Source organism: Spermophilus citellus, assembly GCF_964194105.1.
Source record: "Spermophilus citellus genome assembly, chromosome: 2".
Classification (NCBI taxonomy): domain Eukaryota; kingdom Metazoa; phylum Chordata; class Mammalia; order Rodentia; family Sciuridae; genus Spermophilus; species Spermophilus citellus.
Genome location: NC_138183.1, coordinates 149,890,581 through 149,917,707, shown reverse-complemented (window position 1 = coordinate 149,917,707; position 27,127 = coordinate 149,890,581). Strand labels below are relative to the sequence as shown.

The 27,127-nt window shown below is 51.0% G+C and overlaps 1 protein-coding gene across 1 annotated transcript; it reads left to right on the top strand.

The window, feature by feature from the left end:
- The first annotated feature begins 986 nt into the window (after positions 1–986).
- Positions 987–17,459, top strand: OAF (out at first homolog). Its single transcript, XM_081261032.1, has 4 exons — positions 987–1,399; positions 13,673–13,807; positions 14,637–14,817; positions 16,462–17,459. The coding sequence occupies exons 1-4, from the start codon at positions 1,133–1,135 to the stop codon at positions 16,725–16,727; spliced, it is 849 nt and encodes a 282-aa protein (XP_081117158.1). The 5' UTR covers positions 987–1,132; the 3' UTR covers positions 16,728–17,459.
- The last annotated feature ends 9,668 nt before the right edge of the window (positions 17,460–27,127 follow it).

Below are 27,127 nucleotides of genomic sequence, written 5' to 3'. Positions count from 1 at the left end.
GTTAAGCAGAGACAGCCATTTCCAGATCTCCCCCGACCAGCTCACTGGTGGGGTGCATGGCAGGGCAGGCATATCTTCTCACGGCTTGTGGGTGAGTTCCTGATGTGAAGCGCCAGTGTCCAGTGTCTCCACTGGAAATGTGCGCCCAAAATGAACTGGAAGAAAGCAAGGGTTGAAATTTAACATTTCCTTGGATGAGCTCCATCTGTTACCTGGAAAGAGCAAGGACTCCGAGGAAGTGGGCTGGACCTAGGAAAGGCCATGAACTGGGGAGATGAAGGAGACTGGACTGAAAAAGAAAGCTGAACAGGGATTCACAAAATATGGGCGTTTTGAGGGTCTCTTCTACTCGGTAGCCTCTCTTTATCTCGCACCTGACCTGAGTCAAGGCTGAGCAAGAACCCCTGCTTCACGCTAGACCTAGGGCAGGAAAAAGGCGGAGTGAGACATGAGGTATGATTTTGCAGACGCTTTTGAGAAACTCGCTGTGTCAGAAAAACTAAAGGACCAAACAAAACCCCTAAAAATCCAAGCCCGATTATTTCATCCACGTGGCACAAGAACAAGCCAAAAAAAAAAAAAAAAAAAGAGGGGCGGGGGAAGAGTCTCCCGTCCCGCCCCTGCTGGGAGGAAGGGATTTGCTGCTAGGGCAAACTCCTGACACAGCCGGGGCCGCGGCGGGAGGGACTCTGAGCGAGCCCTTTCCCACAAAGCCGCTGGCGGCGGTCCCTTCTCCCCGCCCCCTCCCCCGGGCCGCCGCGGGCCCTTTAAGGGCCGAGAGGTGCGCGGTCTCTTTAAGGCAGGTCCTGGTGGTTTCTGTTTTCTGAAGGAAGTGACGGGGGGTGGGATTGAATGAAAAGTGCAAAACCGAGTCTCGAGCGCCGGAGTCGGGGGCGCGGGAGCCGCGGCGCTGGGCTGGGGGCGGGCGGGGGGCGCGGTCTCAGACTCGAGCCACCCGGCGCGGCTGAGGGCCGTCCACGTGCGTCCGCGCCACGTCGCGGGCGATCTCGCCGCAGGGTCCCTTGGAAGAGCGGTCCCAGGCGTCCCGAGCGAGCCCCTAACTTGGGGCCAAGTTTGTCAGCGCCTCTCCCCGCCCCCACGCGGCGAGCCAGGGCCGCGGCGGCCCCCGGGGATGCCCGCCCCCGGTCGCCGTGATGTCCCCACGAAACTACCCGCGCAGCTGCTGCTACTGCTGCCGCTACTGCTGCTGCTGCTGGGGTCGCAGCGCGGCGTGGGCGCAGGGGTGGGCGCTCCAGCGGAGCTGCGGGTCCGCGTGCGGCTGCCCGACGGCCAGGTGACCGAGGAAAGCCTACAGGCGGACAGCGACGCCGACAGCATCAGCCTGGAGCTGCGCAAGCCGGATGGCACCCTCGTCTCCTTCACTGCCGACTTCAAGAAGGTGAGGTCCCCTCGCTCGCTGGGTGGGACCTGCGAGCCCAGAGCCTCCCCTCGGGGGCTCAGGCACACCTGAGTCTGCAGATGGGAAGACCCGGGCCAGGAGGGGAACGTGACTTGTCCAAGGTCACGCAGGTTCTTCCCTACACCCCATTGCCCCGCTCCCCAACGCCCAGACCCGTGCGGTCATTCTCAGTGAACTGCTGCTGCTTCCTCCACCAGCTTCCCAGCCTTTCACCACTCTCTCTAGGTAGGGGCCCCCCTTCTCGTGCCTTGGCCAGCTGTCCCTCCGGCCTCTCCAGCTCTCCTAGCTGATCCTCCTTCAAAGTTCCAGTTAACAGCTCCTCCCTGTAATTTCTCTGTGCTCCAGAGAATCCCAGGAGAGGTATCAGGCATCCTGGGTTCTCCCCATGTTGCTGTGTGGTCTAGAGCAACAGACAATGAGGTGACTGTACAGGGCAATGAGGTGACTTTGAGGGCTCCCAGCTCTGACACTTTGAGATCCCTGAACCACTTCTCCCTGTTTCACTTTCCTGGGAAGAGCTGAGTGCCCCTCCCAAGCCAAGTTCTTCCTCTTTGGCCTGGAAGGCCAGGACGCTTGCAGCTGGAGGACCTGGGGAGAGACCCCCAAGTGAGGCCCTTCATTTTGGAAGAGGTGCCACCCTTTACCCTGCCTGGCTGGGGCTGGCCAACCCCAAATTTGGGTCCAGATTGCTTGTAGGGGGTCAGAGATGAGCCCCTACTCAATGTGTGAATGTGTTGTGGAGAGGACCAGAAGGGGTACGTACAGTGGAGGTACTTTGGTATTCATCAGGACATGTACCTGGAAGGGCACTGGGTGACTAACAGTGACCCAGTAGCAGGAAATGGTGTCAAAGAGAGTCTCCTGATCTCCTACCTCCATCCCGTTCCCTAGTAACAAAAAGGCCCTGTGTGTAGCTCTGTCTCTGGGGGGGGGGGGCACAGAAATGCGGTGGATTAGATGACTGTGCTGCTGTGGAAGCCAGGGCCAGGGCTGACCATCTCTCCCTCCTCCCTCCTAGAGACTGGGAGCTGGCCTGGGACTTTGGGAGCATAGGGGTAGAATTTGGGGAGTTGGCTAAGAATCCAGTGAGATTGCCATGGATAGTAGGCATCAAGAAGATCCAGTGGAAGGTAGAATAGGGGGTAAGGCTCCACTTCTGATCTGTCCCAGGACCACCAAGCTGTCACTGTCATAGGCCTTAGCTGGTGGGGGAGCTGTCACAGATGGGAAAACTAGGTGATGTATCCTTACTCCTCAGGCCCAAGCTAGATTGGTAGCTCAGATGGAGGTAGGAAAGATGAGTTTTTGTGAGGAGAAATGGAAGTTGATAGGGCCTGAACATCCCTTGTGTCCACCTGAATTTCAGGGGAATTTTTTCTGTGATGTTTTCTGCTTGGAAAACCCAAAGTGGCTGAGTTCATCAGCAGTCAGGAATCATATTCTCCTTCTAATCCCTTTGACCTTAGAGGTGAGCCTCAGGCCAGGCTATATGTCTGGAAGGCCACCCTATTCACTGGGAAAATACTGTGGCTACCCTGGAACCCTGGATACTTGCCCATCTTTGGGACCTCTCCAGTACCCAAGGCTGAGGCTGTGGCCAGGGCTGTGAAAGGCAGGGGCTGGGCTGGCTGCGGTGGGTGGGGTTGTACTTTTACAGCCTCTGGCTACAGCTGGAAGGTTTTTTTATTGCTGGGCCCTGAAGGGAAAGGAGAAGGAGAGCCCAGCTGTAATAGGGGTGGTGGTGGCTGTCTGTGGGGGTGAGGGCCTGGGGCCCGAGACTAAGATTATGGGGGGCACCCGACTGCCCTGTAAGAGAGTGCATTTGAGCTGATGGCAAGCGACTCATTTTAATCCTCAGAGTGGTTCAAACCTCCAGCCAGGTTTCTGACGTCTGTTTTTCAGGTTAGCCTCTGCCCCAGAAGCTGGCTCTTCACACCCGCCCTTGGCATCTCCAATTTCATCAGCAAGGGAGGGATTTGGTAGCGGAAGGCACAAAAGGGAACCAGCTCCAAGGCCCCTCCAACTTCAGGCTTCTCGGTTGGCCTGGGGCAGGGTGGCATTGGGGTGTACAGGGATTAGGAAGGCATAGTCTACCCACCTCCGTCCACGTCTCCATCAGCCAAATCCCGCCCCAGCCCTTTCAGTCCCTTCTGCCGGCTCACTTCTCAAGGTCTCATACCTCATATTCTTTGGCAGATTTCCACCACAAAGTTCTTTCTAGAAGTAATGATTTTTCCTGTAAGAAAAAGGCCTGGAACTTGTGATTTTGTGTTTTGTGTACCAAAGCCATTTTGGGGTGGTTTGGGAAAAGTTCTGAATTCACCGAGGACAGTAATGTTTGCCATCTAATCACCTTTGGGAGAGACAGTCCTGATCTAATGAGACAAGCCTGGTTACCACTCTAGCTGGTTAATCCTGAGCCAGCTCTTCCATCTGTCTGAGCCTTCATTAAGAAATGTAGAAAGCGGTCACTCACAGCCCCCTCTTGGCTATTGGCACCTGAAGAGGGCCCACTTCACTCTTCTGCATCAGAATACGTAAGTGCTCAGGAAGTAGAGAAGCTTTGCTTTGCTAATTGTGGCTCTAAGCATTTAGCCATCATCCTCCCTGCCATCATCACCTTGGGCTCAAAGGGGTCAAATGACTGACCTGAGGTCACAAAAGTCAGTGCCAAGGAGGTCACAAAAGTCAGTGCCAAGGTCGGAAGGGACTTGAGTCCCTCATCATCACCTTGGAGCTCTTTGGATCTCGAAAATTGCAGGCCAGTCCTTCTGGTCTGGAGTGACCATCCTTGTCCTAGATGCAGGGCCACAGTAAATCCCCCTGTGCTAGACAGAACATAGCCCTGTCCTGCTGATCCCAGCCCCCAACCAGCCCCCTCTCTCCAGCACCTCCCAGCTCCCAGGTTTTGGTTCCAGTACCATCTGACTGTCCCCCACTCTGCCATTGTGGACCTGCCACTGGAACCCAGGCTAGGTTCTCAGATTCCATGATCAGTGTGGAGTGTCATATGGTTGTCATGTGTCACTACAAGCCTTGCCTTAGGCTGACTGAGCCACCAGGCTGACTGAGCCAAAGCTCTGAAAGAATGTCATGCTTTTACTCAGAGGCTCCCAGCTTTACTGCACAGTAGAATCACCTGGGGACTTTTGAAAACTTCCCATGCGTAGGTGGCACTCCTTCCTCATGGAATCTGAGGGTGCACTCAGGCAGTGGTATTTTTTAAAGAAATCCAGGTGATTACAGTGGGCAGCAAAGTCTGAGAACCTCTTGGCCTAGCTGCTGCAGGGAAACAGAGGGCACCTGAAGGAAGAACCAGGTTCTACTGTGAAGTGAAAGTGAGCCTAAATTTAGCCACATATTTGAAACCCAATGCTCTACCCCTAATAACCCTAGGGCTTGGCTTTGGTGCTGGGGCTGGAACCCAGGACCTTAAACCTGCTGAGCATGTGTTCCACTGCTTACCTACATCCACAGCCCCCCCCATGTGTTGTAGGCAACACGTATATTGTAGGCCTAATTCTCTGCCCTGGGTCCCAAACTTTAATTCCTAATATATACTCAACAGGCAATAATAGTCTTCTATATAATCCAGATCCTATATATGTAATTAGACCTGTGTGTTCATAACCATTGGGCATGTCTAATAACAGGCATGTCACCATTCCCAGTCTCTCACCTGGATGCTTGTCTCACAGCTCTCTTGGTCCCCTCCCCCCCAGCTCCTGTCCCTGTCCAAGCTCTCATTTGCCTCTGTCCCCTAGTCTGAGTGTCCAAAAGCTGGGGAAAGGATGAGTCACGTTCCAGGCAGCCTGGTTTGGTGCTGACCGGATGGGGAGGGTGGGGCTGAAAGATATGAAGAAAGTCATGTGTGACTGCATCAGGCGGGTGGGTACATGGGATGGGAAGGAGACACTCTGAAAGTGAGGGAGTAGGGGGTCATGGGGGCCCTTGGGCTGGAGTCTTGGAGGGAAGACCCAAATTAGGGAGCCACATAGCACTGGGGATGAGTTCAGCATCACAATGAAGGGACAGGGACCAGGGAAGATTGAAAACTTGTACCCTGCCCTGGGCATTGATGGGAAAGTAGGAGCCAGAGGACAGAACTGTCCAGGGAGTGTCGGGGTTCCTGTCCTGGGGCTCTTGTCCCTCCAGAGGGCAACCCAGAAAGCCACGAGATATAGTCAGTGAGGATTTGCAAGGTGCACCCAGCCATGGTGCTGCTTGAGCCTGTTTATTCCAAGGGATGTCACATCACAGCAGAGGCTTTGGGGGCTTAGCAACCCCCTACCCTGTGTTAGATCCCCTATGATTTGCATGGAGGAATGTGGTAGAAGGGAAGTCTCCCTAGGGATCAGAGGGCAGTAGAAGTGCTTTCAAAGGAGACCCAGAACTTTCTGAAACACAGGGCCTTTTCTCAGGAATTTATGCGAAATCTACAAACAGGCTTGTGTATGTCTGACCTGTCCCTCCTCTGCACCTGAGGAACTCCTCCTTAGATCAGGATCAGCAGTCCTGCCTGGAAGTTCAAGTGTGCTACCTGCACCTTGACCAGCATTTCCCACCCCCAAGTGCTATGTCCCAGCAGGGTACTATGAAAGACCCCAGGACAGCCATGAACATCACCACCTGGAGACAATGGTGTGGGCTGCTGGAGAGACAGTGGGGAGAGAAAGAGGTGGAGTTCTTCCTCTCTGTCCCTAACCTACAGAGGTAGTGCTGAATAAGCTGGGTTAGATGCCTGTTCCCCAGACAGGCAGGCAGAGGGCCCAGCTGGGAGATTGCCCACTTGTCTGCCGTCATCCACTGAGCAGTCCTTCAGATAGCACTCACGGCCTGTGTAGGTCCTCAGCACTGCATCGTGAGGCACTGATTGCCTCCAGGGTGCAGATTGCATACTGAGCTCAGCAGTCGCTTTGACAAGATCAAAAAGGTAGTGATCCAGGATTATGACCCAGGGATCCTGTCACTATATCCCAACCTCCTGGACTTTGGTGGCACCCTGAGTGTATCCTTCCAGAGGGCTGAAGGACCCTGGGCGGCGGGGGGAAAGAGGAGGCTGAGAAGATCTAGGTGCACAGGAACAAATATGTAAATTCTCTTCTATATGGACTTGGGCTAGGCCCCTGCTCCCCAAGTTCATTATGCCCAGTGGATAGGGTATGGAGTCTTTGGCAGTGTATAGGACCCTTCCTTCCCTGGATGACCTCTAGGGAGGGAGTGATGGGGCAATGCTTTTAAAAAATATGTCACAGATACTTATTGATCACTCACTGTGTACATTTTACTGCCGTTTACCAACTGTGTGACTTCACAAGTCTCTTAACCTCTCTGAGCCCCAGACTCCTTGCCTGCAGCCAGGGACAACAGTGTGATGCTCAAGGCTGCCAGAAGTGACTTACAGGACCTTTGCAGAGCAGAGGCTGGCATAGGTGCCTGAGGAGTGCAGTGCAGGGCCAGGCAGCTGGGCAGGCCCCTCCTCCCAGCTCTCCTTCTTCAGGCATTAAGCATAAGCCACCTTATTTTCTGTTTCAGGGACCAAAGCATCATGAGGAGCTTCTGTTCTTTAAGTTGGCAAATGTTTAAGCACCTGCCATTGGGGATTCAGATAAAGGGCAGAGAACAAGGGAGGCTTCGGGTCTGGACTCTAAGTGAGGAAAGTGTGGAGCCCCATCTCAGGAGCCCTGAGTCAGCAGGACAGTGGGGCGCACTTGATCCACGTAAAGCCTCACATTGTTCCCTGGGGCACTCAGGATAGTGGTGACCTTTGGGATTTGGCTGACAGAGCATGAGGGGCTTTGGGGCGGGCTGTGGCTAGTGGTTGCACTAATACCCAGTAACAAGAATCTCCTGTCGGGGCCTGCCCCTGAGGTGCAGCTTCTCTCAACCCTTAGTCCCTGGGCACTGGTCTGTATTGCGGTTGAGCACATCTGCCCCAATTCCCGTGAGAGAGCCTGGCCAGGGCAACCAGGGTGTTCCTATGTCTGCCATGAGGCAGCCCCATGGGGCTGGAAGGACCCTGGCTGTCTCTCCAAGCCAGTCTCTTCCTCTCTCTCCCCTCCCCAGCCCAGTGAAACTGGCTCCTCTCTAGCCATGAAGCAGCCCCAGCCAGGAGCAAAGGAATAAATATTTAGATTGGCTCAGTCTGGGCCTCAGAATCACGCGCTCTGGTGATGATGGGAAGGAGACCAGGATGACAGAGGACCCTCCCAGGAGACAGCAAGCACCAGATGTCCAGGAGTAAGGGGATTGGGAGGGGACAAGCTGCTTTCCTTGGGCCCCAGAGCAATGGCCCCTGCCCTGGGCTGTCACTGTGTGCAGTCGTGGGTGGGGAGGGGACATGGGGAAAGGCATTTCTGATGCCCCTGTCCCCTTAGTTTCTCTCTGCCCTGGTGGCAGGATGGCTGCAGAGTCTGAAACCAGGAATCTTGCCACCCACTGCCCAGAAGCTAGGAGCTGGTGACAGGGAGGCAGCTGGGAGTGTCAGCACAAAGGGCTGGAGAGGGTAAGGAGAGGCTGATGGGCTGGAGCTGGTCGAGTGCGGGGTGAGCACGTGTGGCAGGGTGGGGGGAGTTGACAGGCTGTAGGGGAGACAGGGTGTGTGGGAGCTGGAACTGGAGATGCTGGCTTGAGATCTAGGGGATTCAGACAGGGAGGAGGGTGTTGGAGACTGAGGAAATGTGTGACCTGAGCCCAGAGGGGGTGGGAGAGACTGTCTCTGCAAGAAAGGGGTGAGGTGGCATCTTAGGAGAGACTGAGGAAGACAGGAGCCAGGTGAGCACCTGCATATGAGGGAGAGTAGGAACCACCGGGTGGGGTGGAAGTGGCTATGAGGGACAGAGAGACATAGGACTAGCAAGTCTATGTGAAAGACAAAAGATGTATGTGGCCCATGAGTGGGGGGGAACAGGTGAGAGTCTAGTGTGGGTTGCGATTAGACTTGCCTATGCATAACATAAAATTCCAAATAACAGTGTTTGAAGCAAAAAAGTGTGTTCCCCTCGTTCCAGTCTCATCTCAGTCTGGAAGACAGCTGTGGGGGCACATGTGCCCGGGCTCCCTCTGCAGTGCTGCTTTCCCTCCCTCTAGGAAGCTTTCCCTGGGCCTCTTGCCGGGGAGGTGGCATTGAGGACCTTGCACTGGGTATCTGTGTCCCAAGTGCTTTTCTAGGACAGCTCTGTGCCATCTCTTACATGTTCACCTGGAACCCCAGCACAGCTAAGCCAAAGCAGCCTTCTCTTGGGGACACTGTATCCTGCCAAAGAGATGGCAGGACAGGAAGAGGACAGAGAGAAATGGAGTATCCAGAGAAGTTAGCTACGCAGGGAGCTTGGGAATGTGAAGGTCACTGGACTGAGAATCGGGAGGCCTGGACTTCTGGTTCTGGCTCTGTGGCTATGTGACTTGTGAAGGTCACTTTCCCTGCTGGAACCTCACTGGGCCATGAAGTAGATGATCCCCTAAACCTTCTGGAAACCAAAATAGCAGCTGTAGGACTACCAGCCTGTAGGAGCTCAGCTGTAGGCAAGGCCAATAAGAGATGGTCTGAGGGGGTTGACAGCTCTAGGGAATCTATTTGCTCACCCAGCCATCAAGTGTGGAGCCCAGCTGTGTGCCAGACCCTGAGGCTACTGCATAAATAAGATGGAGCCATTACACTTGAGCCAGGGTCAGATCACAGAGGAACTGGATCACTTGTTGCCTGGGCCGAAGATATAGAATGAGGACAGGGCCCACTGCAAACAAAATACTGCAGCCTCAAGAAGCTGGGTCTGGAAGGGAAGACAGGTAAGGAGGACTGTCCACACACTGGGATTGGGGCCAGGGGTGGCTTTGCTGGAGTCTCGTGTGGGCAGGAATAGGAAGAAGCCTGAGCAGGTGATGCATGTGACTGGGGCTAAAGGAGGGTGGATAGATGGGAACAGGGCAACCCAGCAGAGGAATCACTCATGGGAAGGCCCAAGGGGTCCCATGGTGCAGCTCCTGGGAACTGCAATCTCTTCACTTCAGTGTGGGGCTATGCAAGAGTTGCTGTGGGTGGGAACCTGGGGTGCCTGCCTCTGGGGATATGCTTATGGTGAGAACAAAGGGAGCTTTAAAGGGCCTTGGGCAGCTCAGGTGACAGTAGAGGAATGATTGAGGGGGGGACTGTTAGGAGACCCTCACACCTCTCTTCTCTAAATATCCCCCTCTTTACTGAAAGGTTCTCCCTCCACCCCAGCCTCATCCTTTGCCTCCATAGCACTCAAATATCAGCCTTTCCTGGGAGTCCCCTAAAGACAGGGGCCTTCTTAGCTTTGGCTGTTTCCCTGCCCAGCCTTGTGCTTGTGAAAGTCCTGCCCCAAGTCATGTTAATTAGTGACTTTCCATTAATCTGCTGGTTACTTGCAAGCCACAGAGGACTCCTCTGACTTGTCTGGGCCTCCAGTGCATCTGTAGGAGAGAGCTCTTCATTACTTTATAGGCTGGGAGTAGGTTACAGTGGGAGCGAGGCAAGCAAAGTGAGGGCTTGCAGCCACAAGACAGCCCAGCCCACTGTGACCCAAGAACTTTCACTCATCTCTCCCTCATAGCAATCCTTCAAGGTAGATACTTTCGATCACTTTCCAGGTGTGGAAACTGTGGTACAGAGAGTCTAAGCAAGTTCCCCTAAGGATATGTGGCTAATGGTGGCAAGGCCAGGATCTGGGATCTTTGCACTTCTGTGATGTCCTGGAACCTACCAACTCCTTATTACAACTACAGACGAGGACTTCAGCAAACACGGTCTCTGGGGCACACCTGCCACACCCTCCACATGCCCAGGTTCTGGCCCTGGTTGCTGTATGTTCCCATGTTTTCCTGACGGGCTAGAGGTTCCTGGTTACTTGGGGGAGAAGGAGCCTTGTGGAGCCCTCCTGTCCTGGAAGTCCAGCCTGCATTCTGAGCCTGAGGTACCTGCCTCCAGCGCCTGCCATGGGCTCCCACCCATGTTATGCCATCTGCCATGGGCTTTAGACCCTGGGTGAATCATCCTAGGGGACTCCTGAGAGACAAGAAAGGCTAGAAGCCAGATTTCCATCTGGCCAGATGTTCTTTAAGCTGGGGGACTTCTTTACCCTATCCTTCTATCTGTTCTGGAGAAAAGAGAGCCCTGGAACTTTGTTAGTGAGTCAGATGTAGGGAGTAGGTGGAAGGGACACAGGTCATGATAATGGAGCCCAGTAACCTAAGAGTCAGATCCAGAGACTAGGGCTGCCCACTTCCTCCCAGAGGCTGCAAGGGAATGTGATTTTCAGGAGAAAGAACTAGAAAAACCAGAGAATTCAGAGTGTAGAGGTCTTGAATAGGGCAGGCAGTTTGGTTAGAAGGATATTCCTGCCTCATTCCTTCTTATTTGAATGATTTGTTCGTCACTTAGTGTGAGCAGGAGCTGCTCCAGAACAGAAAGCTTAAGCAGGTATATGAAGACTTATGCACTCCTGCCAGATGGGCATGATGGGAAGAAGGAACCAAGTTCTAATCCTGCCTCTGCCACTCTAGCTGAGGGACCACCAACAGACCTCGCCTCCTCTGAACATCAGAGTGATTAGCCTCATTGATCTAGGAGGCAAGTATGCATTGTGGTTAAGAGAGCTCAGGCTTTGGATTCGGACTAGATTGCCTGGGTGAAAGTCCTGGCTACCTTTTCTCACAGCCTGTGACCTTGATCAAGTTACCCAGTCCAAACTTGGTAATAGAGTTCTATTGTGCAAGGATTTTGATCCTGCTTGATCCATAATAATTATTTCTCCCTTCCAGTTATAGACTTCAGTAACTCTTTGTCCTACAGAGAGAGAGAGAGAGAGAGAGAGAGAGAGAGAGAGAGAGAGAGAGAGAGGAAATCATCTTTCTCAATCCCGCCCCACGTTAGGTTCTCATTTTTGTAGCATTTTGTTGTTGTCATTGCTATGATTGTTTAATATAGACACAGGGAGAAAGTTCAAGCAAATTTCTTTCACCCCCTTTGCTCCAAAGATTCAAACACATTCTCCTGCTAGTGATGGGCAAGTGATGTCACCAAGCAATGAGACCCCTTAGCAGTCCTCAGACCACAGGGTAGTGCACATACAATGGAGAAGACATGAACATCCAGACAGGGTTTGTTTTAAAGGGTCATAGGTGAAAATACTAGGGGGGTGGATTTTTGGATCCTGCCTGGGGGATCCAGTCAGGGACATCTGCCTGACTCATTTCTGGCAGGGGAAGTCTGGTGTCAAGTCTCACCTGGCAGGAATTGAGCCCGGAGTGGAATATGCCACCCGTGTCCTCACCTCCAGTGTCCCCTCAGCCAACCCGAGTGAATGAAAGATCAGATGACCCAGGCTGGCAGGAAAAGGAGATGCCAGCATTGTGACCCAAGAAGGGATTTCCTGTCAAGGGGAAGTAGAGCTCTGATTCACCATCTCCACAAGTCTCTGGGATCATAAGGAATCTGATGGGACCTTCCTCAGTTTCCCTTTCCGGAAAATCAACCTATATGCTCGCATGCCCCATTGTTCCAGAAATCATTTACAGCTAAAGGAAGTAAAAGCAACCCCTGCAGAATTACAGGGTGGCAGAAGCACACAGGGATTTCGGAGATCTTAGGCAGCCATTTGTTGCAGAGATCTGCAGCCTTTACCAGTCACTGCAGTAGTGACAGTAACCACAGCTAACACGTGCTGAGCGCTTACTGCTTCCAAGTGACAACCTAACAGGCAAATGTGTTCTTCCTGTTTCACAAGTGAAGCTTAGAGAAATCGGGGGTAACCTAGGGTACCAGCTAATACATTGCAGCTTTGGGGTGAAATGGGCCCAAGGAGAACACTTGGTCTCTGATCTGAAAAACCCTTATACTCTAGCAGGGGTATATTAAGCACTGAATGAATCGGGCTCTCTCAGCAGGAGATGCCCCAGGCACAAGCATTGAAAGATGAATGACGGCCCAAGGCTGTATATAAGTGCCTGTGCAGAGGTGGGGGAGGGCGGGGGTTCTCAGCCAACAGTCGTGGAAGCCAGGGTGTGTCCATGGCAGGAAGGGTCTTCACAGACACAAACCACTTTTACTGGGACTTGCCAACTTCACACTGGGAGCAGAATTAACCGAGGCACAGAGTGGTTAAGAACTATGGGGGGATGGGAGTAAGGGGTGCAGGTGGGTGGAGCAGAGGGTTCCAGCCACAGCCAGATTGGAAAGGGACCTTTTTCCCTCTGCCCCCTTCTAGGCTTCCCCCATTCACTCAGTGAGTCAGTAACAGGAAGGAGCTCTTGGCCTGCTGATCATGCCATTAGTACCCCCTAGGGAAAGGGGAAGTGGGGAGGAAAGGTGAGCCATCCCAGCTCCCCCTGACCGGAAGGGAAGGCGGCAACAGCTGCAGCCTGCCCTTGACACAGCCCTGTCCCCACTAGCCCTAAAATGAGAGGTGGGTGGCCAGGAGCCTGGCTAATCAGAAGCACCGGGGTCATCTGGAGATCTGTCCTCAAGCCTGCTGAATAAGGTCAGAGAGAAGCTCTGGAATCTGACTTGTGAAAGCGCAGTCCCTCCCTGTGATGCCCTGGTCAGGTGGTGGCATCTGCTCCACCCAGTGGAAGCCTCAGCTCTGAACAAACCAGATGCCCAAAAGAGGTGCTATTGGGCTGGGGATGTAGCTCAGTGGAAGAGAACTTCCCTTGCGTACAAGGCCCTGGGTTTGATCCTCAGCACTGCAAAAAAGAAAACAGACAAAAAAAAAAAAAAAAAAAAGAGGTACTATCTTCTTCAAGGTGAAGCTCCATACTGTCAAAGGGTTCTTTGGTTTTGGGGGTTTGGCTTTTTTTTTCTTTCTTTCTTTTTTTTTTTTTTTGGTACCAGGGATTGAACCCAGCGACACTTAACCACTGAGCCACATCCCCGGCCCTTTTTTTATATTTTACTTAGAGACAAGGTCTCACTAAGTTGCTGAGGTTGGCTTTGAATTTGCAATCCTCCTGCCTCGGCCTCTTGAGCCTCTGGGGTTATAGGTGTGCACTAACAGGCCTGGCTAAAGGATTCTTTCTGATGGGTTCACTTTGTTAATTTCCCAGAAAGCTTTGGAACCTTTGTATGGGGGTCTTTCTTTTAAGTCATGAGATTAAATGGGAAAGGTGAAGTCCTAAGGCAGAAGAGGAAGGTGTCTATTGTGGGTATCCAGGTGCCCTTTTCTCCAGGGCTTGAGCTGGAATGGATTTCCCTTCTCTCCATCTGGTGTCCCATCCTCCTGCTCTTCCCTTCAGGATGTGAAGATCTTCCGGGCCCTGATCCTGGGGGAGCTGGAAAAGGGGCAGAGTCAATTCCAGGCCCTCTGTTTTGTCACCCGACTGCACCACAATGAGATCATCCCCAGTGAGGCCATGGCCAAGCTACGGCAGGTGAGTACCCACCCTGGACTGCCCTGGCCAGTTGCTGACCCAGAACCCCCATGTTTTTAGAGACAGGGTCTCAGTAAGTTGCTTAGGGCCTCACTAAGTTGGTGAAGCTGGCTATGAACTTGGGATCCTCCTGCCTCAGCCTCCAGACCCAATGTGATTACAGGTGTGTATCACCATACCCATAAGCTAGTGACATTGGACACATTACCTACCCTCAGAGCCTCAATTTTCTTATTAAGGAAATTAGTTATAAGAGAGAATGTGGTGAGAAAATACTTGTCATGTGTTCAGCATGACCTTCACAGCCCTACAACCTGCTGACCTGCCCCTGGCCCCCTAGACCCCAGTCCTCTGGTGGCTTCATCTGAACTGCCTGGCCTACCAACAGGCCTGCCCCATGACTTCCTCCCCTCCCTTTCACCTGCCCTTCCCAGAGAGACTCAGCTCCCTGGGTGTGGTTAGCACATGACAAGGGCTGGAGTGTAGCTTAGTGGCAGAGGGGTACAAGGCCCTGGGTTCCATCCCTAGCACTGCAAAAAAAAAAAAAAAAAACCTGACCTGAGAGGTCATTTACCCTGGGACAACTAGTAGCCTGGCCTGCCCACCTCCACCTCCCAGGAGCACCGCAGAATAGGCCATCAGGCTCCAGCGATCAGCTGGAGAGCAGTTCATTCTGGATAGAAGCTGCAAGACCTCACTGCCCTCTGCAGTTTCAGGGGTGGGGCTGGGTGCCCCTTGACTGCCAGCCGGGGCTCTCAGGGATCATGGGAGATCTGGGCAGGGAGCACTCCAAGGCCAGGTAGGAGTGGCTCCTGTCCTCTTCACACAGAAAAACCCACGGGCAGTGAGGCAGGCTGAGGAGATGCGGGGCCTGGAACAGCTGCACATGGACATCGCCGTGAACTTCAGCCAGGGTGGCCTGCTGAGTCCCCATCTTCACAACGTATGCGCTGAGGCCGCAGATGCCATTTACACCCGCCAGGAGGATGTCCGGTTCTGGCTGGAACAAGGTCAGTTAGTTGCTGGGCCCTGTCTGCAGCACAGCAGAGAGAAGGGGGTGGAGGGACATCACAGATGGTCGAAGGGGCACCTCACTGAGGGGCTCCTTCATTTGTTCAGGAGATGTTTATTGAGCACCTGCAGAGATGAGTCAACCTGGGGTCAGAGATGTAGACCCCTATGTCCTGTTCCTAGGAGCTTCCTGGGCAGGGCTGGCGGAGGGGGCTAGATTGACAAAGCTTTAAGTCTGACAGAGTACACAATAATGAGCCCGGGCATTCAGGGTGGAACCTCTAAGCCATGCTGTGATCAGTCCAGGAAGGCTTCCTAGAGAAGTGGTGCCTGTGTAGCTGTCAGTAAGGGTCATCCAGACGAAAGGGACTCATTCCAGGAGGGACACAGGGACTGCCAGCCCCTTCAGAGGGAGATTCTCTGACTCTCCCCCATATCCCTGCCCTTGGGACACAGACCTTCAGTCATGAGAGGGGATCACAGGCACCCATTCTTCCCTGCCTGCCTCTGCTGCTGCCTCCCAGAAATCAGTTTTGCACCATCCCCGGTGCCAGTGTCTCCCTTATGATTCTTGATACCTCTCCCCATAGATCCCTGGGACCTGCCCACAGCCCTGTGCTGTCCCTGTGTGAATTCAACACTGGCCCAGCTCTCTGTACCCTTCCCAGGACTGCCCTCAGGTCCTCTATGTGGGAGGAACAGGAAAACATCACCATTCCAGCTCCTAGCCCCTGATCTCTCCACCCAGCCTCCTGAGCCTAGAGAAATGCGTGCTGTTCCCTGGGCGGGACTGGATTGAGAGATGCTCATAGGGCTAGCCATGCCTGGCTCACCACTTCCCCATGTGCTGTGCCCCAAACTAAGGTATAAGCCTGACACTAACACCTCACAGAAGCTGATCCCTCCCACAGTCACTGAGCAGAGCCTGGCTCAGCCCCTGCCGTCTCCTCATCTATGGGCAGGTTTGGGTTGTCCCCTCCCTGCTTAGCCCTACTCAGACACCATCTCCCTTAAGAAGCTGTCCTGATTTCCTCCCCAGTCTCCCCAACACCTCTGTTTTGGCACACTCCAGTACAGTGGTGTTTTAAAGCCAAGTACAAATTTGAAGTCAGACAGACCTGACTCTCTCTTTCCCTTTTTTTTTTTTTTTTTTTTGGTACCAGGAATTGGAGCCACATCCCCAACCCTTTTTTTTTTTTATTTTATTGTTGGTTGTTCAAAACATTACATAGTTCTTAATATACCATATTTCACAGATCCCCAACCCTTTTTAATATTTTACTGGAGATAGGGTCTCGCTAAGTTGCTGAGGCTGACTTTGAACTTGCAATCCTCCTGCCTCAGCCTCTTGAGCCACTGGAATTACAGGCATGTGCCACCGTGCCTGGCTCTGCCCCAGTTTTCTAATCTGTGAGACGGGTGACAATGCTTAGCTCATGGGTGAAGGAAAGAGGTACTGAATGTAGAATCCCTGACACATAGTTGGGACTCAATAGATGAAGATGATTGTGATTCAGTGCCTCCCACTTACCTCCATATACCCAAAGGAGCTTGGGAAGGGGGTGACTAAAGAGGCTGGGAGGGGGCTGCAGCCTGCAGCTAGGATGCCCCCTCCCTCTCTCATCTTTACCTTTCTCCCCCAGGTGTGGACAGCTCAGTCTTCGAGGCTCTACCCAAGGCATCTGAGCAGATGGAACTGCCTCGCTGCAGGCAGGTGGGGGACCGTGGGAAGCCCTGCACCTGCCGCTATGGCCTGAGCCTGGCCTGGTACCCCTGCATGCTCAAGTACTGCCACAGCCGTGAGCGGCCCGCACCCTACAAGTGTGGCATCCGAAGCTGCCAGAAGAACTATAACTTTGACTTCTATGTGCCCCAGAGGCAACTGTGTCTCTGGGATGAGGACCCCTAGCAGGGCTGCTCTGGGCCCTGCCACCAGAGGAGGTGGCAACCCTACCTAAGGCCTTAAGTTCCCTTCCCCCACTCTGGCCCTGAAGCCTCGGCCTGCCTGTCTCTTGCATGACTGTGAAAGGGGTGGGACAGCAGGGTCATTCATGAAGGCAGCCCCCTCCCACCCTGTACCTTCCTTGGGGGCAGGGAGAGACAAAGCTAGTTCTCCACACTTGCCCCCTTCCCCTCCTCATCTCCCCTGAAGTGTTCACTTTCAAGCAATCAAAATGTGACAGCCTAGAATTCAGCTCTTCAAAGGTTTAGATCCTAAAAGGAGTCTCTGCCTATTAACCCATCTCCCCACTCATGACTAGAAGGAGCTGGCCTTGCCACACCTTCCTATTCCCCACCAATGAAAGGATCTGCACCTCCAAAGAGGTGCTCTCCCAAGAGCTGACCCATGTCACAGCCCCTGTGCCAGATCCCATGCATTCTTCCTTCTCACAAGGCCAGGCCGGGTGTGGGGCTGAGCAGATGCCTACCACCCCTGACATTGATCATATGTGCCTTTCCCCAGACCTGGACTTTGCCCCTGGAGCGGGCACCCCCTCTTCCTCCCTCTAAACAGAAATATTTTTGTAAGGTTCTGGAGCAGGGAGGGAGTATGAAGTACAAGGAAAACTTGAATTCCAGATTTTTAATACAAAGTATTTATCATTTGTACCATAAATAAAAGTTTTAAATTTTTACTTGACACACTAGACCCAGAGATCAAAGAAATTTTATCCACTACTGCCACCTGGTGTCAGAAGTGTCCTCCTATATGATCAGTGACCCATCTGGGGACAGCACCTTCTAAAGTACCTACTGTGTGCTCTATTACTTGGGAAAGGGGTAGGTGTGAGGGAGGGTGGTATCAGGGAAGGATAGAATAAAACTTGTGCACTCAAGCAATTGAGAGACAAGGGGTTAAGGTCTGGCTTAATAGTAATACATTTGCCTAGTATGTGCCAGGCCTTAAGTTCCACCCCCAGCATTGGGGGAAAAAAATGAGACTTTGAAACAAGCCATCCAGCATTCAAATTAAGGGAACCAACCTAAGTGCTCTTCAATAGATGAAGGGATGTCCCCAAATGGATAGAAACTACAAGACCTGACTGCTCTCTGCAGTTGCTATAACAAGGCCTTGCTACACATTTGCTGTGCAATCTTGGGTCAAGTTACTTTACTCTCTGTGCCTCAGTTATAACATAATCCTAATTTGTAAGATTTAAAGTGAATTCATACACATCAAGTGCCTATCACTCAGTGAGTGTCCTTAGCCTTTGTTGTTAATATGGCTACCATTGGTGAAAAGATCAGACATTGCCTCATCCATGAACCTGAGACCACCAAAGCAGACATGGAAGGCTCTTCACTTCCCCAGCATCTTCCAGTATAAAAAGGCTGCCACGGGAAGTGCTGGGCCGGTGCTGGCAGCCAGAAGGAGGGATGTATAGGCTGTGTTGAGAGGAGAAGGCTTCTTGGAAGAGAATGGGTATAGGTTGAGGCTGAAAGATGACAACAGTTTGGCTAAGTTGAGGCGAGAGGATTTCATTGGTCCTGCAGGAGACCCAGCTCCTTAGGAGGGAGCATGTAGGGTACCCATCCTTCCTTCAAGGTCTTGGGGAGGAAGCGGGGTCTGTGGAGCTTTCCCCTCTACCTGCTCCTGCGTCTCTAGAACAGGCTTTGTGCAGAAGAGTGTTGCTGTGGGGGCCAAGCTGTCCTGGCTGTGGTCAGGCGGAGTGTCCATGGAGGTAGCCTTGGGGGGACATGCTGCCTTCTAAGCATTCAAGGACCTGCTGCAACCTCCCCAGGAGTTGAAGGAGGGAGGTGCACACTGCATTTTTTCCCTTCTGCCCAACCTGAGACCTCAGTCCTGAGCCCCAACCATGCTCAAGGTAGAGCCTGCAGGATATACACCTTCAAAATACCTTTTTATTTTTTTAAATTGTTTTCAAGATTTGAAGGCCTCAGGGGATGGGATGTAGCTCAGTGGTAGAACGCTTGCCCAGCATATGTGAGGCACTGGGTTCCATGTGAGGCACTGGATTCCACCCTTAGCACTACATAAAAATAAATAAATAAAATAAAGGTCCATCATCAACAACAACTAAAATTTGTATATATAGACTGGGAGTGTAGCTCAGTGGTGGAGCATCCCTGGGTTCAATCCCCAGTACTAAGGGATTTCCCAAGAGTTTGAGGCTGACCTTCATTCTCAACAAAGTAGACACATCCCAAGGGTGCCACATTCCAGGGGCAAATAATAGCCCACCATTGCAAACCTCCCTCCCAGCCTTGGGCCCACTCCCAGTGCTTAGAATTCCACCCAAAAGTCTGCTGCTGAGATTCTCATACTTTTGTGTTCATCACAATCATACAGGAACTTGTTAAAGCAGGTACAGATGGTCAGCCATTTGAGTCCCAAGGAGATGAGGCTGTACTCATTATCCTCAGGAGGCCTTTGTGGCCATGTGGAAACTCCCAGGACAGGTAATATAATCAGTGGTCATTTCTCTGTGGCACTTTAGGGCTTACAAAGTATCTTCATATGCATTAGCCCATTGGTTCCTGGCAGGGATTCTGGAACATTTTGCAGGTGTGGCTCACCTATACAAGTTGTGTGACTTGCCCAAGGTCAGACAGCTAGTGACAAAGCTGGGATCTGACCCCAGGCCATCTTTCTCTATGCCATTTCCTAAATCAAATAGGTCATCAGATCTATCATCTAGAGCCTCCAGGAGCACAGCTCACCTAAGGGAGGGAGACATGGGTTTGATGGGGGGGGGGGTTGAGAAACCCCCCTTTGGGAGCACCAGCTCCCAGTACTAGCTCTGTGGGGGTGAAGAGGGACCCAGGATTCCCCAGTACCAAAGTTAGCAGGAAGATTCCTGTCTGCTTCCCTTTTGAGGGAAGGTGCCCTCGAGGGAGACCAAGGCCCAGACCTCCCTGGTGCCTCTTGGAACCAAAGAGGATGAGCATAGTATCTGGCAGTCCTGGCAGCATCGCCGGTCTGGGCTGGGCCCTACCTGGGGTTTTCTCCAGGCTTCTCTCTCTGCGTCTCATGAGCCAAGGGAGGTCTTAGGAAGGGGAATAATGAGGCCACAGTTAGGGACCTCTGCCCAGTCTTCATGGAATAGAAGAGGCTGGCATAAAAGGGGGCAGAAGCCACTCTGGAGAACCAAAGCTTGAAGAACCAAAGCCCATCAAGGGACTGGAAGGGGCATGAGGCACCTCAGCAGCCAGGCACCAAGGCCCAGCAGAACCAGCCTGTGGCCTCTGCCCTTCAGGGTGATATCCACATCCTCCTGACTGACTGACCCTGGCTGCTTTGACCCTGGCTCTTGCTGCATGTCATGCTGTGAAAAGATCCTGATTCCTAAGCAGGAGGAGGCAGGATGGAGTGATGATCCATTTATTATTATTATTATTATTATTATTATTATTATTATTATTATCATTATTATTATTATTTTGGTGGTGCTGGGGATTGAATCCAGGCTTTGTGCATGCTAGGCAAGCACTCTACCAACTGAGCTATATCCCCAGCCTGATCCATTCTTTTTTAAAAAAAAATTGTTCTTTTTAGATATATGTTACAGTAGAGTGTATTTTGACATTATACATACACAGAGTATAACTTATTTGGGGGGTGGTACTGGGGATTGAACTCAGGGACACTCAGCCTCTGAGCCCCATCCCCAGCCCTATTTTGTATTTTATTTACAGACAGAGTCTCACTGAGTTGCTTAGTGCCTTGCTTTTGCTGAGGCTGGCTTTGAACTCGCCATCCTTCTGCCTCAGCCTCCCAAGCCGCTGGGATTACAGGCACCACTGCACCCTGATTCTAATTAGGATCTCATTCTTGTGGTTGTACATGATATGGAATTTCACTGGTTGTGTACTCAGATATGAGCATAGGAAAGTTATGTCCAGTTCATTCTACGGTTTTCCCTATTCCCATCCATTCCCTTCGCTTCCTTCCCCTTTGTCTAATCCAAAGAACTTCTGTTCTTCCCTGCCCTGATTTATTGTGTGTCAGCATCTGCATATCAGACAGAACATTCATCCTTTGGTTTTGGGGGGTTGGCTTATTTCACTTAGCATGTGTTTTGTCAGTTATTTCAAGATTTGACCAGAACAATTGTAGAGGAGGAAAAGTTTATTTGAGGGCTCATGGTTTCAGAGATCTTAGTACGAAGAAGGCCGACTCTATTCCTCATGGCTCGAGGTGCAGCTGATCATGGCAGGAGAGGGTGGAGGAGGGAAGCAGCTCACATCATGGTGATCAGAAAGCAGAGAGAGAGAGTCTCCACTCTCCAGATACAAAATATATACCCCATAGCCATGCCCCCCAATTAATCACTTCTTCCAGCCATATCCTACCTGCCTCTAGTTACCACTCAGTTAATCCCATTGGGATTAATTTACTGATTAGGTTGACTCTCACAACCCAATCATTTCTCCTCTGAACCTTCTTGCATTGTTTCATACATGAGCTTTTGGGAGACACCTCATATCCAAATCATAATGGTATAATAGTCTCCAGTTTTATCCATTTACCAGCAAAAGTCATAAAAGTCATTATTTTTTTTATGACTGAGTAGCAGTTCATTGTGTATATATGACACATTTTCTTTATCCCTTCATCTGCTGAAGAGCACCTAGGTTGGTTTCATGGTTTAGCTACTGTTAATTGAGCTGCTATAAACATTGATGTGGCCATGTCTTTGGGATATATGCTGAGGGATAACTGGGTCAAATGGTTTCATTCCAAATTTTCTGAGGAACCTCCATACTGCTTTCCAGAGTGGTTGCACCAATTTGCAGTTCCACCAGCAATGTATGAGTGTATTTTTCTCCCCACATCCTCACCAACACTTACTGTTGCTACTATTCTTGATAATTGTCATTCTGACTGGAGTGAGATGGAATCTTTGTGTAGTTTTAATTTGCAATTCTCTAATGCTAGATATGTTGAACATTTTTTCATGTATTTGTTGACCATTCATATTTCTTCTTCTGTGAGGTGCCTGTTCAGTTCTTCTATCCATTTATTGATTGGGTTATTTGACTGTGTGTATGTGTGTGTGTGTGTGTGTGTGTGTGTGTGTTAAATTTTTGGAGTTCTTTATATATCCCAGAGATTAATGCTCTGAGCTGCAGGTGGTAAAGATTTTCTCCCATTTGTAGGCGCTCTCTCTTCACACTGATGATCTACTCTTAGCTCTTTCTTTCTCTCCCTCCCTCCCTCCCTCCCTCCCTCCCTCCCTCCCTCCCTTCCTTCCTTCCTTCCTTTCTTCTTTTTTCTTTTTCTTTTTTTTTAACCAGGGATTAAACCCAGGGGCACTTGACCACTGAGCCACATCCCTAGCCCTTTTTATTTTTTAATATACGTTCTCACGGGGCTGGGGACGTGGCTCAAGCGGTAGCGTGCTCGCCTGGCATGTGTGTGGCCCGGGTTCGATCCTCAGCACCACATACAAACAAAGATGTTCATGCAAACAAAGATGTTGTGTCCACTGAGAAATAAAAAATAAATATTAAAAAAATATATATATACGTTCTCACTAAATTGCTTAGGGCCTCACTAAGTTGTTGAGGCTGGTTTTGAACTTATGATCCTCCCACTTCAGCCTCCCAAATTGCTGGGATTACAGGTGTGCACCACCATGCTCGGCTAGCTCCCTTCTTTCCTTCATCACAGAGAGCAGAAGGCTGGGACACTGCACCTCTCTTTGACCTTCATCCACTCTGTTCTGTCCAGAAGTCTCTCCTGTAATGGGAGAAGTGTCCCTTCTCCCCCACCTTCAGGATCTGAATCCCAGCCCCTTCCTTGGGGACCTACTTCTCTGGAATATCATCCCCTCTTTCTCTTCTACTTATCTCTTCCATCAGCCCTGCCTGGCAGTATTGAACTCTTTCCCATCTTAAGAACAACATTAAATATGCCTCAAACCCAAGTTCCTCTCCACCTCCGTCCTGCTTCTCCCACTCCGTCACAGCCTCCTCTCAACACTTCCCAACGTGGGACTCAAGGCTGTGCTGCAATTGGCCATGATGTGTGTCACAGACAGCTGGTAGTGGCATCACTGAATTATCTCCACCTATCCAAGTCACAGCAGGTTCGTGGTCCTCCCTGCAGAACTGTCACCACCCCACCATTCCTGCTTTTCCACGTCGCATATGCAGTCCTTCCCTGTAGTACCCAGACGTCCATGCACCCTCTGGTGTGTCAGGGGCTCTCTTTGTGTGTATCACTCCCTCCCCTCTTAGCTAGGATCTCAGCTTAGATGTTTCTTCCTCCAGAAAGCCCTTCCTGATGCCCACCACCAGATTTGGGCAAGGTTTGCCCCACAGCAGGTCCCCCTAGCACCCTCCACTTCCCAGTAGGGGAGGTGTCATAGAATGAGGGATGTGCTCACTGGCCCACAAGTACCAACAGATGGATCTTCCCGGGGGCAGGGGCAATTTTCATTACATTCCCTGCTCCTAGCTCTAGTGTGTACTCAGTATCTAACTTTGGATGGATGAATAAATGGCTGCTGATCCCCTTTGTGTGTGGGTGCAGAGCAGGCATGCAGCCCAGAAGCTCAAGGGCAGTGGAGAGGTATGACATGTTAATGGAAGAGCTGTCCAGTCACAGGACAGACAGCTGGGGGCTCCTGTCTCTGTGTCAACTAAGCCAAACGAAGCCTACTGATTCCAGCGGGGTTCTGTGGAGGCCCAGCCTCTGGTGGGCAACAGAAACTGGAGACCATACAGTGATCTGAATATAGAAGTCAATATCTCCTGCTTGCCTGAACCTGGGGTCCTCACCTAGGGTTCCCCCAGCCACAGGTGCATTCCTGGGTGGAGACCTCTCCAGCTTTATAGGTATGGGTGCAAAAAGTCAGGATCACATGAATGGATTGCCACAAGAGGGCGCGCTGGGCCTAGACTTGCGCTGAACGTTCAGATGGACAGAAACCTGAGGAGGCCTACCTGACCTGAAGTGGGCTGAGAGCCAGGAAAGGGCTCTGCTGAAGGTACAATTAGGAAGGTCTAGCTCAGACTCAATGCTGAATTCAAGGTAAAATAATAATAATAATAATAATAATAATAATAATAATAATAATAATAATAAAAAGGTTGACTGGAAAACAGAGCCATATTATTTTCACCTATTATTCCAAAACTTCAAGGGCAAAATGGCCATAGGTGAAGGCCAGGTACTGGCATGGAGATGCAGAGAGGCGGGGTCTCAGCATCAGGGACATCAGAACAGGGAATAGCTCTGTATCCTGACTCCCACATACTTTTCTGTCCACTCCCCAGACGCAGTCGCTTTATCCTGGTTCCCAGAACACCTCTCATTTTGTCACCCTGGCACTAACCCCTTTGCCAACCTTCTGCAATAAGCCTCCTGGCGCTGATGCCATCAGGTTTCCAGGTATGATTCAAAACACCTGGAAGTTCTTCCTGGCCTCTACCTTTTTATATCTGCTTTTTGGAGGGAAGTCTGAGCTTGGATCCACTTGCTCTGATTGCCCCAAGGCAGGGAGTGACCGCCCACCCTGCATCCCCACACTCTGGTCCGCATGGCCTATCTGGCAGATAGAAGAAGCTAGAAGGTACTTGTTGCTTGGTGGCCTTCCAGGACTCCTCTTTCTCCTCCCTCTCCCAGCCCTGACAACTCAATCCAGCTGACATGACAGGAAATGGGAGTGTGAGCAGGCCTGCAGACCAGATGGCCACTTTTGCCCACAGAGGGAGAAACAGGGCCATGGCCATCTCCCTTCTGCCATCACACTCTCCAGGTTAAGGTCATTTCCAGCCCTCGTGGTGGGAAGGGGAACCCCAGCTCTTACATTCTTTTGGCCTTGAAACAAAAGAAGCTGATCCTATGCTCAAGGGGAAATAAAGCCTGGGGAGTTTGTGACTCCCCCACAGTAGGGTCAGATGTCACACCAGAAGGTCCCGGAGGACCTGGATAGGGATCAGAGTGGATCACCATTTCAGAACCACTGTGTCCCTGTGTAAAACTTTGGCTACTCTCTGAAAAAACTCCAGCTGTTGAGAGAGGGTGGGGTTAAGGAGGGAGCGGTAATTTGCATTGTATTTGCATTTCATTTGCATATCACTCTTTTGATGTCCAAAGGCACTGAAATTTCTTGTCTTTGCTTCTTTTCCCTTTCTTTCCTCTGTTCCTTTTTAACTTCCGGGAAGCCTCCTATCTCTCTCTTCCCCACAGCTTTTCCTCTCCAGAGCTAACAGTTCCTTGGAGTCATTAGGCCTGCGGGGGCAGCTTCCCCACCAGCCCAGAACTCAAAAATCTGGTTTCATGGAGACTACTGTGCTGGGAAAGAGGAGTGAGGGGATAAGGGGTCTTTCACACTCGCAATTCAGTTCATCTAATTAAAATGATTATTAAGCAAATCAGAGAAAGAGGGAATAGAAAATGTCTCTCTCTGGCTCCATACACACATCACACATCACATACACACACACACACACACATACACACACACAGACTTTCAAGACCCAGGAAATGCACAAGCAGGGAAAAAGAGGTGGTCCTCTGTTCAGCCTTCCACTAGGTCTGTGACCTGGGGCAAGTCCCTCTTGCTCTGGGCCTCAGGTTCTGTGAGACGGGGGCAGATGATATCTAGGTTCTTCAAGTTATATGACAATAAAAGGAAGGGAAGAGAAGGGAAGGCTCAGAAGCTGCAGGGCAAGATTAAAGCACTGTCTGCTTCTAAATCCCAACCTTGCCATCCACTGTTAACCTCCCTGAACCTCAGTTTCCTTGTCTATAAAAGGGGTCTAATGATCGTACTTTCCTTGTAAATTTGTGCTGACTAAAAAAGACAGCACGTGTTCAATTGTGGCACAGTTCTTGGCATGTAGGAAGCACTTAACCAATATTTATTGAAATGAATGAGTGAATGGCTGAACCTGAGGTAATACCTGCCACTTTCACCACCCTGACCCCATCCCTCCCATCTTCCTAGCTCCCTGCCCCATGTTTGGAACTCAAAGGTTTGCTTCCAACTGTAGACTTGCAAGTGCCTATCTCTTTCTCAGTGTCCCCCTCCCCAAGAACTCCATCTCCCCCTTATTCTCACCCCTCAGAATTCCAGGCTGCTGGAGCCCCAGAGACCTTTGAACATCATCAGATACAAGCTTCTCTGGCTTCTGGAAAACTAAACCCAAGAGGAAAAATATGTGACTTTGCACATGGAAAAGTGCAACAGGTCCCAGATAGGGTGCCAGAGAACTAGACCCTAGGTGCACATAGCCATGCAAATGATATGCAAATAGAGATATGGAAATCACAAGTATACTGGGGTATATTAACTTCAGGCAGGCATTTTTCTAGGACCATGACAGGTGAGTGTAGTTGTAGATAAGACATGGACCTCAGGGAAGGGACCAAACATGAAGTGGGGGAGGGGAAGGAAAGGAGGATAGTGGGGAGGGAAGGAAGGGACCCCTGGGGTCACTTGAGCCTCCAAGAAGTCATTGCTGATCTCTTCCCCTAATAAGAACCAGAAGGAACAAAAAGAAGATCCCTCTCTTCTTTCTAGGACAGGAGAGGTAGACATGACTGGCACTATGCACTTCAGCATTTCCTGTTCCTCCAGGACTCTGACAACACCCATTGAACATCTTTTCATGTTTTCTTTTCTCTCTTTCAAAATTTTATTTTTCTTGCAGTGTTGGCTATTGAACCCAAGTGTGCTCTACCACGGAGCTACATCCCCAGCCCTTTTTATTTTATTGTGAGACAGAGTGTCGCTAACTTGCCCAGGCTGGCCTCAAACTTGCTGTCATTCTGCCTCAGCTGCTGGGCACTAAACACCTTCTAATGCCTGGTATGTGCCCAACAGTGTTCTAGGGTACTTGGAAGAGGGGCAATAAAATGAATAGCCAGGAGGTAGCCTAAGGAGAGACTCACATAACACTCCACAAAGGCTATTAAGAACATTGAAATATCCTAGTAATTCAGAAAAAGATCAGATCACTTTCTACTTTAAAAGGAGGGGACATATGAATGGTGGGCAGACGGAGTAGACAGCAGTGCTTTTAGGTCAGGAGCTCCCACACTGACTGCGTAACATGGGAAGTCAAACTTCTGACACCTCATTTTTTCCATCTGTAATGGAAATAATAATGGTACAATTTACTGGTTATGTGCACTAAATGAGATCTAAAGGTATCAAAGATGCCTTTAAACTGTTGGTCAGCACCATGCGGGGCACATAGTGAAAGCACAATAAATGCTAGGTATTGTATTAGGAATTATCAGGGTGTACATTCCAGGAGGAAAGAACGTTGTAAACAAGGCCTAGAGGCAGAAAAGCCCAAGACCTGCTCTGTGAGCAGAAAATAGACCTT